At 46.8% G+C, this 15,967-nt stretch overlaps 1 protein-coding gene across 1 annotated transcript in view; it reads left to right on the top strand.

Moving 5' to 3' along the window:
• Positions 1-5,509: 5,509 nt before the first annotated feature.
• The window catches only part of ACSS3 (acyl-CoA synthetase short chain family member 3), a 118,363-nt gene continuing 107,905 nt past the window's right edge, over positions 5,510-15,967 (top strand). Inside the window, exon 1 of the mRNA XM_044979778.1 lies at positions 5,510-5,835. Within this exon, the coding sequence (XP_044835713.1) occupies positions 5,558-5,835 (278 nt within the window). The 5' untranslated portion in view covers positions 5,510-5,557. The remainder of the gene's footprint in view (positions 5,836-15,967) is intronic.

Consider the following 15,967-nt stretch of genomic DNA (forward strand, 5'->3'; position numbering starts at 1 on the left):
GGGAGGCATAGGGAATGAGAGGTGGGACGTTGGGTTTATGTCTATACTATGAATCTAGGGGTGTGATTTTCCCTGCTCATGTACTCATACTTGTGCTAGCTCCCATCAAGCTAATGTGAGTATAAATAGCAGTATAGCCATGCAATAGCATTAGACAGAATCCTGTGAGTGAGAGTGAATGGGCTGTAAAAGGAGGTGAAGGGCTTGTACATTACAGCAGAATAAAGGTATGTGTGTTAATCAGGTGTATTTGGGCATTGTTGAAAGCAGGCAGAGTTAAGGTTGCATGCGCAGCATTAACTGTGCATTTCCTGGATTTTAGAATTTTGAGTTTTCCTCAACATTCTGCAAGGGGATACATACCACCAAGCAACCTTAATTCTGAGTTCACATAGTTCTTTGCCACTGAATTATATGTATTCCAATAGTCTAACCTTCCAATCTTATAGAACTTTAAAATAAATCTTTATCTGAGTCTGATAAATCATCTGCTCTCGCAATGTAGTCTTGATCTGGTCTGTTCACACATTGTCAGGAGCTGTCAAACTTAATCAAAATAAACATATGAAAGTTTGTCCATTGCTTTTAATATCTATCTTGTCATAGTGTAGGACAGGCAGATTTAAGACTGTATTGCTACATTCAATTTAAAAGCCATTAACTGCTTTCTTTTAGCCTGAATGTGCATAATGTCAAGAAAAAACGAATAATGATGTTTACAGACAGGCCCAAAGAGAGACTTCTCTAAAAGTGGACTTACAGAACTCAGCTGTCCTGCCCACATATCACATGCTTGTGTTCAAGACAACTTGTGATTTATTATTAATTATTATTGTAGCACTGAGGATCCCCAGTCATAGACCAAGACCCTATTATGCTAGGTGCTATACAAACACAGAAGACGGTCTCTGTTCATGCTTATCTGAGACTGTGTGTGTAGACATATATTATTATTTGTTATGATTATTTATTATTTGTATTACCATAACACCTTAGAGCCCTAGTCATGGACCAGGACCCCACTGTGTTAGGTTCTGTACAAACACAGAACAAAAAGACCATTCCTGTCCCAAAAGGCTTGCAATCTAAATATAAGGCAAGAGACAACAGATGAATACAGAAAGAAGGGAGAGTACAAGGGAATGAGACAACACTGGTCAGCTTGTTAGGCAGTGGTCTGAGCACATGAGCAGCCTAACTGTTAATTTTTTGTGGACCTCACAGCAAAGGATAGTTTGAAGGAGGGTTTTGAATGAGGATACTAAGTTAATTTTGTGGATGTTTATGGGGAGCTTCTCCCAAGCATGAAGGGCAGCTTGGGAGAAAGCACAAAGGTGCTTTGTTTGAAAATTTAACTAGTGGGCGATTGAGGCTGGTGTCATGGGCTGATCAGAGGCGGGTGTTGACCTTTTGATGAGAATGTAGATATAACAGGTCAAGTGGGGATACATTGTGAAGGGTTTTGAAAGAGAAGACTAATAGATTCATATGATAGAGAAGAGGGAGCCATGAAGGGATGCAAAGGAGAGGGTGACATGATCAAAGTGACATGTTAGGAAAATGATCTTTGCAGCAGCATTCTGAATGGATGTCAGTGGTGCAAGAAAGCATTTGTAAAAGCCAGAGAAAAGGATGTTGAAGAAATTGAGACATGAGATGAAGAGAGTGTGGATGAGCACTTAAGCTGTCTGTAGACATACCTAAGTACTAACAGTGATATGTCCAGCCAACTCAAAAGCTTTCCTTGGTGCCTGAGGACAAAATTTGTTTACTGGCCCAATCTTGTTCTCATTGAAATCAATTACAAAATTCCTGGTGCCTTAAAAGGGAGCAAGATCAGGCCCTAACTGAGTATGCTGGCTGTGTGCAAGCATTCTCCATGGACAATGGGAGGAAATGGAATTCTTCCTCTGATGCACCACCAGCAAATCCATAAATGCTATACCAATCTCAGGGCTGCAGTCATATTCACAACCCTTTTGCTCCTCTTCCTTGAAGCATATTGGCCAGAGGATGTGAATAGACAATCCTTCCATCCCTGCCTATTTCTTCAACCCCCTCTCCATAGTTGAGAAAGAGTATCTGCCAAATGGTGCAGGTGGCACAGTGTTCCAAAGTGCAGCCTCTACGTGTCTCAGAAATGCCATTCTGATTCCTTTGCTTTGGTGGCATTCTCCAGTCCTTCCACAGGCTACAGGGTGGGACCTTAAATGTGCAGAGTTCTTTTAGAATGTCTACTGAACAGTCTTTACTTGCATTGTAAGCTTCTTTGTTATATACGGGGCCTAGCATATTGGGGGCTCTTGGCATTACTCATGATGATGTGGTTTTGTTTGCCTCAGAAATAGAAACCACCATTCTTGATCTCTGAAGAGTGGTAGTTGTTTTTGAGGGTGGAGAATGGGATAAAGTGAGAGGGGGTTGGGCCAAAATGAGACCGTTTATTGGTCAAATCCTGCTCACCTTATTCAGTCCTGACTGAGAATTTATTGAGTTAATGTTTTCCCTCTTGTAGTGGGTAAATAGACTATTTCCTTTGATCAGTTTATTCATTTACCAGTTATGTACCTTGTTGAATGACTAAACTTGGAATATATCAGTAATAGTCACCTTGCATAACCCCCAAGTTAATAGTGAATGTTACAATATTTGTGCTATCCTGATTTGTTGACACACAAGTATACTTACTTGGAGTTGTAATTTTCTTCTTCTTCTATTTCCTTTATGCCACTGTTTCTGGTGGTGACAGTATGGAGGAACAGACCTCCTTTCCTTCTACAACAGGTTCCAGCTCCTCCTGAGGGATTCCCAAGCGTTCCCAGGCCAACTGGGAGATATCATTTCTCCAGAGTGTCCTAGATTGGCCTGGGGACCTCCTCCCAGTGGGACATGCCTGGTAGACATACAAAGGAAGCCTCCCAGAGGGCATCCTTATCAGGTGCCCAAACCACCTCAGCTGGCTCCTCTTGATCCAGAGGAGTAGCAGCTCTCCTTCAAGGCTCTCCTGAATAGCCGAGCCCCTCACCCTGTCTTGGAGAGTATGTCCAGCCACACTGTGGAGAAAACTCATTTCTGCCCCTGGTACCCATGATTTTGTCCTTTTGGTCATTACGCAACGTTTATGACCATAGGTGAGGATGGGGACATTGATTGGCCTGTAAAGCAAGAGCTTTGTCCAAGAACTCAGCTCCTGCTTCACCACCACGGATTGGTACAGTGCCCACATCACTGCTGCCGCTGCACCAATCCACTGGTCAATCTCCTGCTCCCGCTTACCATCACTTGTGAAAAAGACCCCTAGGCAGCTGCTCCCCCTCACCTAGAGAGAACAATCAACTTTCCTCTGGGAGAGGACCATGACCTCCAGTTTGGAGATGCTAATTCTCATCCCAGCTGCTTCACAGTCAGCAGCAAAATGTAATTTTCTGTATCTCTTATATAATGTCTTTGTATAATGTGACTCTATGAACAATCTGCTCCCCCCTCCTTTTTTTCATTACAGATAGCGCCATTAGAACAGTAAAATAACTGATTCCGTAAAGAATATATAACTCTGCAAAATTCAGGAGTCTAGCGTATTCTTTTAGCTGGTTCACACTTTATAGTATTCTAAAAAGGACCCTCTGAAACTTAGGCCTGGTCTACACTGGGGGGGGGGGGTCGATCTAAGGTACGCAACTTCAGCTACGTAGTTCCATGTGTGGCTGTGTATATGGTTTCTGGGGAATCTTTTTTGTATCTAGCTTCACTGTAGCTCCTGGCTAGCCATGCAGCTGTGGCTTCACTGAACACAGCATGGCAGTGCCCACTTTCTGGTTCAAGACTTTTCCCCACCGCACATGCCCTTCCTTCTAGCCAGATAAGGGGAAAGGACTGATTCAAATTGGAATTAATGCATTCACCTTTGGCCTGGCTGCCCACAACGCTCCCATCAGGGGGCCAGGTCAAACCTGAGTGATGCAGTGAACTCATGCCCAAGGTGCCAGGTCACTAAGCCCAGAGTAGGGGGCTGACCCCAGCCTTCCCTATGTGATGGGAGCGACCGGAGCTACTGCTGTGGGATAAGTGCAGGATCACTCTACAACTCCTCCCCTCTTGGGGGCAGCACCCACCTCCCAACCCCAGTGACAGCACACAAGCTTGCTCCTCTAGGGACAGGGCCCGCCCTGCTTTAGCCACTAGAAATGTTGCAACCAAACACCCAGTACTTATACAAATCACATAAGTGTTAAAAATAACCTCACAATAAGATGCCCCTCTTCCTCCTTTTTCAGTTTGCTCCCTGTGCACCCACTTAATTCATTCCTCTTCATCCTCATAATAAGCATATTCTGCTACTGCAGGCCGATACAGTTGAGCAGTAGGTTTCAATTATTTTTTTTGGAGGGGTGGGGGAGAGGATAGGGAATATTTGTGATTTATTGAAAGTGATGTGGGGATGCACACTGGTACAGATCTAGATTGGTGCATTCCTCTGCCTTGTGTTCTCACAAGGTTGGCAGTCGGACTAACCCCAGGCTTTGGAAGGCCAGGCTGTTGGTTGTGCTCTGGGCCAGTGCTACCATTAAGGCAAACTAGGCGGTTGCCTAGGACGCCAAGATTTGGGGGCGCCAAAAAGCGGTGCCCCCAATTTTTTTTTTACAGCAGTTCCTCCCCGAGCACGTGGTCGCTGCTCCACTTCTCCCACCTCCCAGGCTTGCGGCGCCAATCAGCTGTTTGGCGCCGCAAGCCTGGGAGGAGAATTAGAGCGGGGGAGGCATGCTCGGGGAGAAGGTGGAGCAGAGGTGAGCTGGGGTGGGGAGCTGCCACACGGCTTCCCGGGCCAGGGAGCTGCCACGGGGGTGCCTCAGGGTGTGTGGGGGGGCTGCCACGGGGGAGGCACCTCAGGGCGGGGGGGGATGGGACAGGACGGGGAGTTGACGCAGGGGTGGGGAGGAGTGGAAGCTTCGCCTAGGGTGTGAAACGTCCTTGCACCGGTGTGCTGGTTGGAGTCTCCCGTAGCCCTGGAGATGATGGAGGTAGAAGGGGCTGCACTGGGTGCATGCTCCTTGCTTGGAGGGACATGTTGGCTGCTGGAAGCTATGTCAAGTGCCTCCAGGTACTATGGACAAGGGCGCCTGTGCTAACAGTTGGAGTCCCGGCTACGCGGATACAAATCTGTAGCCGGACAGGGCTCTGCTAACACTGCCCCCCTGCCCTATACGCAGGAAGATCTGTTTTGCCTGGCCCACGCTCCGGGACTCTGATCCGCTGTTCAGCGCAGAGGCCGTGGCCGAAATCGGGGCGGTCACTCAGGCTTGTGCAACCGAACTCACCTGGCCCCTGGCCATCCGCGGGGGCGGCTCAGCGGCAGGCGCAAAGCCCGGGCTGGACTCGGTACTTTAGCGCCTGCAGACCTGTTGCTCGCGAAGCGCGCCCCGGCGGAGAGCGGCGCTTGCAGCAGGCAGGGGATCCAGCTCGGCTTTTTCGAGCGGCTTCCACGTGGCCCTTCAGTCGGGCTAGAGGGACTCGCTCCCCCGCCGCACGGGACGGGACCGGTCCGCAGAGCGGCACCACCATGGGCCTGCAGCGCAGGGTGATACGGCTCCTCGCCTGCAGCCGGCGCTGGGGCAATGGCTGGCTGACGGGGCCAGCCCGGAGCGGCGCTAGGAGCGCTCCCGCCGCCCGGCGCGCCCTCTCCGCCGGGCAGGCCGCCCCCGAGGGCGCGTACGAGCAGGCGCTCAGGGCCGCCCTGGCGGAGCCCGAGAAGCTGTGGGGAGAAGCCGCCGGGTGGATCCAGTGGCACAAGCCCTGGGTCAAACTCGTGGACAGGAGCAACCCGCTCGTAGCCTCCTGGTGAGCGACACCCCGCCCGCCTCCGGGGGCGCCCTCGCAGCAGTGGGTGAGCGGGCGGCGGTCCAGCAGAGAAGGGCTAGAGACAGCGGGGGGGGGAAGCCCAGTGTCCCCCCCGCAGCGGGGGGCTGGAGGGAAGAAGGGAGCGTCCGTAGTGGGGTCGGGTGTGTGGGGAGGAGGAGCAGCAGCAGGGAATGTCCCCAGACCTGTCGTGGGGGTCAGATGTGTGTGTGTGTGGGGAGAACAGCGATTGCCTCTAGCATATAATGGGGGCCTGTGTTTGTAGGGGGCGGAGGAGCAGGGAATGGCCCAAACTTATGGGGATCCGGCGTGGGAGAAGCTGTAAGTGCCTCTAGCCCAGGGGTGGGCAAACTTTTTGGTCCCAGGGCCCCATTGGGGTTGGGCAACTGTATGGAGGGCTGGGTAGGGAAGGCTGTGGCTCCCCAAACCGCCTGGCCCCTGTCTCCTCCCACTTCCTGCCCCTGACTGCCCCCCCCAGGAAACCCACCCCCATCCAAAGCCCCTGCTCCCTGTCTGCCCCAACCCCCTATTCACACCCCTGCCCTCTGACAGCCCCCCCCCCCGGCTCCCACCCCCTATCCAACCACCCTCTGCTCCTCACTCCCTGACCACTCCTTCCTGGGATCCCCTGCCCCTAATTGCCCCCTGGGATCCCATTCCCTTATCCAGCCTCCCTGCTCCCTGTCCCCTGACTGCCCTCCCGACCTTTATCCACATCCCCATCCCCTGACAGCCCCCCTGGGACTCCCACTCCCAACTCTCCCTGTTCCCCACCCCTGGACCACTGCCCCTAGAACCTCCACCCTATCCAACAGCGCCCCCTCCTCCCTGACTGCCCCCCAAGACCCTCCGCTCCCCTACCTGACCCTCTTACCAGCAGCAGGAGCTTGCAGCTGTGCCACCTGGCCAGAGCCAGCTGCGCTCCCCATGCTGCCCAGCGGGAGCAGTGGGCCAGAGTGTGGCCCATGTGGCTGCGGGGGAGGGGACGGGGACAAGGCTCCCTGGCTGGGAGCTCAGGGGCCGTGCAGGACGGGCCTGTGGGCCGTAGTGTGCCCATGTCTGCTCTAGCCTATAATGAGGGCTTTGTTTGTGTGTGGTGGTGGGGAGGAGAAGAGAATGCCTCTGAAGTATAATGGGGGTCAGGTGTGTTGGAGGCAGCACATGCCCTCCGCCTTTAATAGGGGGTCACTGGTGCACATCTGTGTTCTTCCTTCCCTGATCTTCACCAGTAGTATGTCTGGTATACCCGTCATAACAAATGTTTCTGTTTTGACTAGAAAATATGGACCCTTTTAAGTGGGGGAAATGGGTATGTTTCACCAATACTAAAACATGCATAAGGAAGCAGAATCGATGTGTGTTTTGTTGGCTGTTTCTGTAGCATCACACCAAAAGTAGATCAGAATGTAGAGACTAAATGTTTTCTATATTGTTTATGGCAGAGGATGTCTATAACATGAGATTACAGGTAAATCATTGCACCGTTCACTGAACGTATGCATGCCACTTACACTAAACTAAAATCAAATTACAGCAAGAGATCTTATATAGTTACTTTAAAATCCTGTTACTTTTATTATGATACTTTCTAAAAGAGAATAAATTAATCTGCCAAATTGATATGCAGTTTGTGAAAAGTTTGTACTCTGGAAAGAAGACATATTTTATTGTGGTGAATCTTGACAAAATTAAACTCTTTTGACCTTCAAAAAGTTTTATATTTTGACAAAATTAAACTCTTTTGACCTTCAAAAAGTTTTATATTTTGACAATAGACTAATGCAGCAACATAATTGATATCAGTCAGTTAAAGTAAATTGAAAGGTAATTTGTTACATTCAATGCCTTTCCAAAGACGGCTTCACCATTGAACTTTTTTTTTTTTTTGTATTGGGGAGGCAGGATAATATTAGAACAAGAATTTCCATTGCATTCCCCTAGAAAACCTGTGTACAATATACATCAAAAAACCGCTGGAGCAGTGTCCCAGCTGTGTGTTTAGTAAGTCTATGCCCTATATCTTTTTTTATGTTTTCAGAAGGGAACTTCAATTAAACTCACCATTTAGACTTTAGTTTAAAAATTATGATCAAGCACGTGATCTGTCAAAGTTCTAAATCATTTCCACTAATTTAGCTGTAATACAATAATTTGTCATGAGAATAGAAGCATTATTCTGCATCTCTCCACTGCAGGGGTGGCCAACCTGAGCCGGAGAAGGAGCCAGAATTTACCAATGTACATTGCCAAAGAGTCACAGTAATACGTCAGCAGCCCCACATCAGCTCTCCCACCCCGCTCCCAGTGCCTCCCGCCCACCGACACTCTTGCTGATCAGCACCTTCCTCCCCCCCTCCCTGCACATCCTGATCAGTTGTTTCGTGGCGTGCAGGAGGCTCTGGAGGGGAGGGAGAGGAGCGAGGGCACTGCAGGCTTAGGCGAGGGGGCGGGAAGGGGTGGAGTGGGGGCAGGGCCTGTGGCAGAGCCAAGGGTTAAGCAGTGAGTACCCCATGGCACATTGGAAAGTTGGTGCCTGTAGCTCCAGGTTCCAGCTCCGGAGTCGATGCCTATACAAGGAGCTGCATATTAACTTCTGAAGAGCTGCATGTGGCTCCGGAGCCAGAGGTTGGCGACCCCTGCTCCACTGTAATAAAATAACTAAGGAGGATGTTAAACAGAATCTACTAGGGATAAACGCTTTTAAATATCAGAGGGGTAGCCGTGTTAGTCTGGATCTAAAAAGCAAAAAAGAGTCCTGTGGCACCTTTATAGACTAACAGACGTATAGGAGCATAAGTTTTCGTGGGTGAATATCCACTTCGTCAGACGTATTGGAGCATAAGTTTTCATGGGTGAATACCCACTTGACGAAGTGGGTATTCACCCATGAAAGCTTATGCTCCAGTACGTCTGTTAGTCTATAAGGTGCCTCACGATTTTTTGTCACTTTTAAATAAGCAGGCCTGGATAACTTACACCTAAGAGTCCTAAAACAGATAGCTACGGAGATCTGTCATTCACCGATGTTAATTTTGAATAAATCTTGGAATACTGGGGAAGTTCCAGAAGACTGAAAGAATACTAATGCCATACCAGTATTAAAAATGAGCAAGTAGAATGTCCTGACTAATTACAGGCAATTTAGCCTGATATCACCCATGGGCAAAATAATGGAAGCTGGTATTAGATTCAGTCAATAAAGAGCTAAAGGATACAAATATAATTAATGTCAGCATGGTTCTGTGGAAAATAGGTTTTGTCAAACAAACCTGAATTCATTCTTTGAGATAAGTTTGGCTGAGAAATGTAACTGACTTGGACTTTTGTAAGGCATTATGACTTGATACCACAAGTCAGACACAAGTTATTGGACTGTGTGTGTGGGTAACTCTGAAATTCTATGGCCGGTGTTATATAGGAGGTCAGACTAAACGATATAAGGTCCCTTCTGGCTTTACACCTCATTTTTTCCCTGTGCAAAGTGGATATAAACTGCTACTAAATCACAGTGATAGCATATTATACCACTTTGCATAGGAGTGAAGAACTACACAAAGGTGCAAGGGTGGGAGGATCAGAATCAGACCCTCTCTTACTTGACATCAATACAATTCCAGTCAGAATCTAGTGCTCCATTTTAGTTAATAAAACACATTAGTGAAATCAAGTACAAGTCTGTATACTTCTCATGTCTAAACTCTCTCTAACAAAGGAGTTTCTTTACCTTCATATGCTCCACAAATGTTTTTTTATCCAAGTTTATATGTTCATGCTTATCTGAAACAGAGTGTGAGTGTGCCTATATATTATTACGTGTTGATTGTTTGTCTCACTGTAGCACCTAAGAGCCCCAGTTATGGCCCAGGACTCCATTGTGTTAGGTACTGTACAAACACAAAAGACTGTCCCTGCCCCAAAGTGCTTACAATCTATGTTTAAGACAAGAGGCAGCAGTTGGGGGAGTACAAGGATAAGTACATGCCTACAAAACGATGACAAAGGAGAGTTTTAAGGTGGGATTTGAAGGAGGATCATGAGGTAGCTTTGAAGATATTTATGGGGTGCTCTTCCATGAGGGGCAGCATGGGAGAAAGCACAGAAGTGCATGTTTGAAAAGCAAGATCATTGTTTGTTTCAATTGGCAGTGGATGTGGCAGATACCTCCTCACTAGAGCTCTGTAAATCTGCGGATATCCGCTTTATATCTGTGGACCATTTTTGTGAATTGCAGCTTGGATGCAGATACAAATTTTGTATCCTGGCAGGGCTGTGCAGCACATGCTCATCCGAATGTAACAGCTGTCACCCAGCCCTCAGGCTCCAGCTCAGCTCTCTGAATCATGCAACAGCAGGCTGCAATATGTTGCAATAGCCTGCTGGGTATTCTGGGAGTTGAAATCCCCAGCTTGCTCAGATGGAGGAGGTAAATTACAACTCCCAGAAAGTAGTGAGCCAAGTGCCATTTTGAAAGATGTGTGGTTGTACTTTAGCGGGCGCTATGAAGAGAATAGTTGTCGCTGCTGTCTGTCCCGGCTGGGTCTGCATGCGTTAGAGCCACCGTAGTTGCGTAGGGGTGTCCAAGGCCCCCACTGGAAGGGTGGTGCTGCACACAAGGCCCAGGATTGTAGCCTCCCTGCCCGGAGTGGGGAAAGAGGTGTGGCGGGGGAGAAGTGGGGAGCCATTGGGGGTCGGTTTGGCACAGCTTTGCATCACTGGTGTGGGGTGACCTGTGGAGCCTTTGGTAGAGCCCTGCAAATCCGCAGATATCCACATCCATGGATGCAGATATCCACGGACAAATTTTGTGGATCGAACACGGATAAAAATTTTTGTATCTGCGCAGGACTCTGCTCATCGCACTCCATGGCCTTGGACATCATCATGAGGATGGGGTTGTGGCTCCTTTCCTCTGTTTTTCTTATGGAGGTACAAGATATCATCAAAGACCTCCCTTTTGATTAATTCTATCTTTTCAACCAGAAAATGGACAACTCTCTCCACATTCTCAAGGATTTGAGGACACTTCATTCCTTGGATATTTAAATACTTGCACTGAAGCATAAATTGTACCGCCTGCCACCCACACACCGTTATGGAACCTCACAGTTTTTCTATCAGCGTCCGTATGGACCACCAAGGAAGCATCAAGAGACTCAAAGATCTCGTCCTCGTGCCTGTCCTCACCACATTCCTCCTCCCAGATACAACCCCCACAGAAGAGAGATTTCTGAGGAACCCTAGAAAGCCATCAACCACATTGCCTGCAGCCATACAACCACACCACCTCCTTTGGGGGTCATCTTGTATTCTTCTTACCAGCTTGGAGTGCAAGAACAATGGACAAATGGGAATAAATGTTGCCCACTATGGCTATACTGTCAAGTGCATCATGCTACCTCATGGTCAGCCCCCTCCCCGATCCCATCTCAGAGACAACATTCTCACCTTAGAGTTGGACTCCTTACTACAAAGAGTGGTGATAGAGTGGGTTCCTCCAGACTATCAAAGGATGGGATTCTATTCAACTTACTTCCTGATACCCAAAAAGAAAGGCAGATGGAGACCAGTTCTGGATTTCCACTATCTCAGTCGCTTCATCCGCAAACCCAAGTTTTGTATGGTCACTTCAGTAGCAATCATCCCATCATTAGAATAAGGCATGTGGTTTACAGCTCTCAATATGCTGGACACTTATTTTCACATAAACATTCATCCAGCCCGCAGACGATTCCTGAGATTCATGGTTGGCCCGAATCATTTTCAATACATGGTCCTGTCATTTGGACTCACCACTGCTTCCAGGGTCTTCATCAAGGTTTTGTCAGTTGTATTCCTTGTATTCCCCTATCTTGGTGACTGGCTCCTAGCAGCAGAGTCCAGAGACAAAGGTCAACTTTCAACTTGCATGTTGCTTGGACTCCTTTCCTCTCTGTCAGCTGCAGCGTAGAAAAATCAGCTTTGGACTTCATGCAATCCCTAGAGTTTATAGGGGCTTCCATCAGCTCAGTCACAGCACAAGCTTACCTGCTGAAGGACAGGTTCCAGACTCTGCAGGAAATCATAGCCCACGTAGTCAACAGTCCTGGCCAGGACTTGCCTATTCCTCCTTGGCCACATGGCCTTGTGGATATATCTTGCTGCCTTCACTTGCCTCCACCTTTGCTGCTTCCAGATGTGGCTCCAGAGAGTTTACTCACCCATGTGCCGCACCGTAAACCTTTATGCTGATAGTTCTTCCATCCAGTGTTGACAGACCCATGGCAGGTTTGCGTGGGAGCCCCCTTTCTCCCCTCCTCCCTGTCCCTTGTAGGATGGGTGCACACATGGGAGACCACATGACACAGGGAACACTGACACCTTGGGAATCCAGGATGCACATCAACATTCTGGAACTCTGAGTGGTAATGAGGTCATGCCAAGCATTTATCTCATCCGTCCTGTCCCATCATCTTTTTATATCTGGCAACATCACCACTATTTACTGTGTCAACAAATAGGGGACACCAAGTCAACTGCTCTATGTACAGAGGCTGTAAACCTCTGGAACTCGTGCATTGTCTATCATTTCCTGTTATCGGTAGCCTATCTCCCAAGGACTCAGAATATGATCACAGACTTTTAGGTATCATGTCCTTGTCTCACCCTCAACTCTCCCAATGTACACCTAGCAGCAGTTAACACCATCCATCCCCGTGACCCCCGTGGAAGGACATTCTGTCTTTACACCCCTGCTGACTGCTAAGTTTTGGAAAGGCCTCATCAGAACCTTCCCACCGTGCTACCCAGTGGGACATCAATCTAGTTCTTTTGGCACTAATGAAACTGCCATTTGAGCCGCTGGCTTCGTGCTCTCTGTCCCTTCTTTCCATGAAAGTCACCTTCCTTGTGGCTATCACTTCAGTGAGAAGGGTAGGTGAACTTGGGGCTATGATGGTAGACCCTCCTTTCACCACTTTCCATAAAGGATAGTCTCCCTGTGCCTGCATCCAGAATTTCTGCCAAATGTCATCTCTGTTTCATCTCAACCAGCCCATTCACTTACCTGCTTTCTTTCTGAAGCTTCACGCCGCAGAAGAGGAATGATGACTCTACTCCCTTGATGTCCGTTGGGCCTTGACCTTCTACCTGCAGAGGATAAAACCGATAAGGAAATCTCCTAGACTGTTTGCCATTGCCTGACCTTTAACTCTTTCAGCTATCTCCACACAGAGAATCTCCAAGTGGATTTTGGGGTGCATTACACTTTGCTGTCAGTTATGATGACTGCTTCCAGGCCCTTGAGGTTTGGGCCCATTCCATGAGAGCCCAGGCTTCGAACATGGCCTCCCTCCATGATGTGCCACCAGGGGCATATGTAGAGTGACCCTGTGGTGTTCTGTACATGCCTTTGCTACACATTATGCTTTGGTTCAGTAGTCGGTGGCAGATGGCTCCTTTGGCTCCACTCAACCATTCCAACTTTGTCCTCACATCCTCCTCTGACTTATGTACTGCTTGTTAATTACTCTCAGTGGAATACAGTGGAATACAGTATAGAAGAAGAGGAAGTTGCTTACCTGTAACTGGAGGTTCATTGAGATGGGTGGTCCTTTTTGTATTCCACTTTCTGCCCTCCTGCTCCTGCGGAGCTGGGGATTTGTGGTGGAGAAGGAACTGACAATGCGGTTGTTCTGCCCCACCCTTTGTCATCTTGGACAAAACCATGTGTGGACTAATGGACACTACTGCTTTCAAAATCTCTGCCTCTGGATGCATGGTGCACATTCATAAACCCTCAGTGGAATACAGATGGGGACCACAGTTCCCAAAGAACCTCCAGTTACAAGTAAGTAACCTCCTCTTCCTAAAAGTTACTGGGATTGCAGAAATATTCTGCGATAAGGCTACTGGTCACTTTTTTTTTTTTAAACTTCTGTAAATTAGATTAACTTACTTGCAGCAATCTCTGTTAACCTTCTTGCTGATGCGATGAAAGGCAGTCATTAGCCATTTAAAAAGCTTAATATACCATCATTCGAAGGCTGGATGAAAGAATCATTGTGAGTGGTAACAAATCAGCATTCAATGAACTTTTCATTCTGGAAGTTATGAATGAAATAGCCTCTGGAGCCTGATAAGTGGGTCAGCTTCTCTAGAAGTCTGAAGATACTCTGATTTGATGTACTGAAAATTGAGAGCAAGCAAAGAAAGTCCTTATCTCTCTCAGATGCTGACAGCAGTCTCTGTCTGATAAAGTGAAGAGTCTAATGGGACTTGCTCTTTTCTCACAGAAGAGTTGCTTAGTCTAATGGACTTATGGATGGGAAGCCATTACCTTCTCTTCAATGTTTTATTTAGAAAATGGAATTTAGACTTGCACAAAATAAGATTTTTTTTTTCCTTCATCAAGCATAAAAGTTTTTTTTGAAATGGTCACAGTGAACCTACTTGAGAAGAAGGGCAACATTAGTTTAAAATTTAAAGAAGTTTTCGTAACCTGGCAAAAACAGAATCCCAAATTGGGAAGCATTTCTTTCAGAAAGCTTTCACATAAGCCAAAAACATTAAATGAGAAGTGAATGGCACTTACTATCCTTAGTTTAATGATGCCAAAAGAAACCCTTAAATAAAGCTTAAAGACATTTCAGTACAAGAGGAAATACAACAGTTAAGACATAGCATTTACTTCGTCATTAGTTTATATGCTCTAAAATACTTAGTTGCCCCAAGAAAAACTCTTGTGTTTGGAGCTGCTCTTTCTTATTTTTAAAATTTTATATATACAAGTGGTCAACTCCTGAGCTGGGTATTAAATCATCTTGAGTAATACCGTTGTTACACTAGTTGGTGAGAATTTTTGATCTTGATGTATGAATGATTCATAGGTTCACAAGTTGCTAAAATTAGTAATAAGTTTACACCATGACTAAGGCTAACATTTAGTCACCGCTGCTCAGGTGGTCCCCAGGGCCAGCCACACTGGCCACTGTGGACAGTCGAGCGGCTGGTGTGACTGTCCCTGGGGCCACCTGAGCAGTTGGCCCCAGAGCCAGCTGTTTGGGCGGTCCTGGGGTCAGCCACACTGGCCTCTGCAGAAGTCATAGAGGTCATGGAAAGTCATGAAATTCGTGATTCCACAACTTCCATGACAGACACGGAACCCTAATCATGAAGTAAGGCTTCTCTTAAACAACTTTTAAGAAACTCAGAAGAACACTTGATTTTTCACTATTGTGGGAAAAGATAGGGAGAAAAAATATGATGCAGTGCCAATTGCCAAAAAAGAATCTAACCAACTACATGAGACATCAAAGGATATGCTGGAGGATGAGGAAGATGATTGCTTGAAAATTTAAGAGCAGTTGTTGTAACTAGACATGACCTGTTCTACTTAGCACTGGTGAGGCCTCACCTGGAATACTGTATCCAGTATGGCGAGCCACATTTTAAGAAAGATGTAAACAAACTAGAGAGAGAGCGTCTAGAGAAGAGCACCTAAAATGATATCTACCTGACCTATGAGGAAACAAAACAAAACCAAGCATTTTTAATCTTCGGGGGAAAAGATTCAGGGGAGATCTGATGAGTCTTCAAATATGTTAAGGGCTATTGCAAAGAGGAAAGTGATAAATTTGTTCTCCATGTCTAAGGTAGTACAAGAAGTAATCAGCTTAATTTTCAGCAAGGGAGATGTAGGTTAGATATTAGGAAGAAATGTTCTAACTTTAAGGATAGCTAAGCACAGGAATAGGCTTCCAGGGGAGGTTATGGAATCCCTGTGATTGGAGCGGCGCAGTTGCAGCGGTACAGGTATGCCTCTGTAAGGTCTGTAGTGTAGACAAACTTACAAGTTTATGCTGAACTCATCAAGAAATAGCTATGGAATCAGAACATATATATAATTTTTTTAAAGTAAATGTATTCAAATAGATAACAAATCTGAATAAAAGCTGGCTAGTTCTAAAACAAAGGGTTTTAATTTTTTTTTTAAATAAAAGGCTTTCCACAACTTTAATTAGAAAAAGTTGTGAAATTTAAAAAATGGAACTAACATTACTTGTATGTAAACATAGTTCTTCAGGGTTTAAAATCCATACATAGTTGCATTGTGGTAATGCAAAAGGCACAGAAAATG

Source organism: Mauremys mutica, chromosome 1 (assembly GCF_020497125.1).
Source record: "Mauremys mutica isolate MM-2020 ecotype Southern chromosome 1, ASM2049712v1, whole genome shotgun sequence".
Taxonomy (NCBI): domain Eukaryota; kingdom Metazoa; phylum Chordata; order Testudines; family Geoemydidae; genus Mauremys; species Mauremys mutica.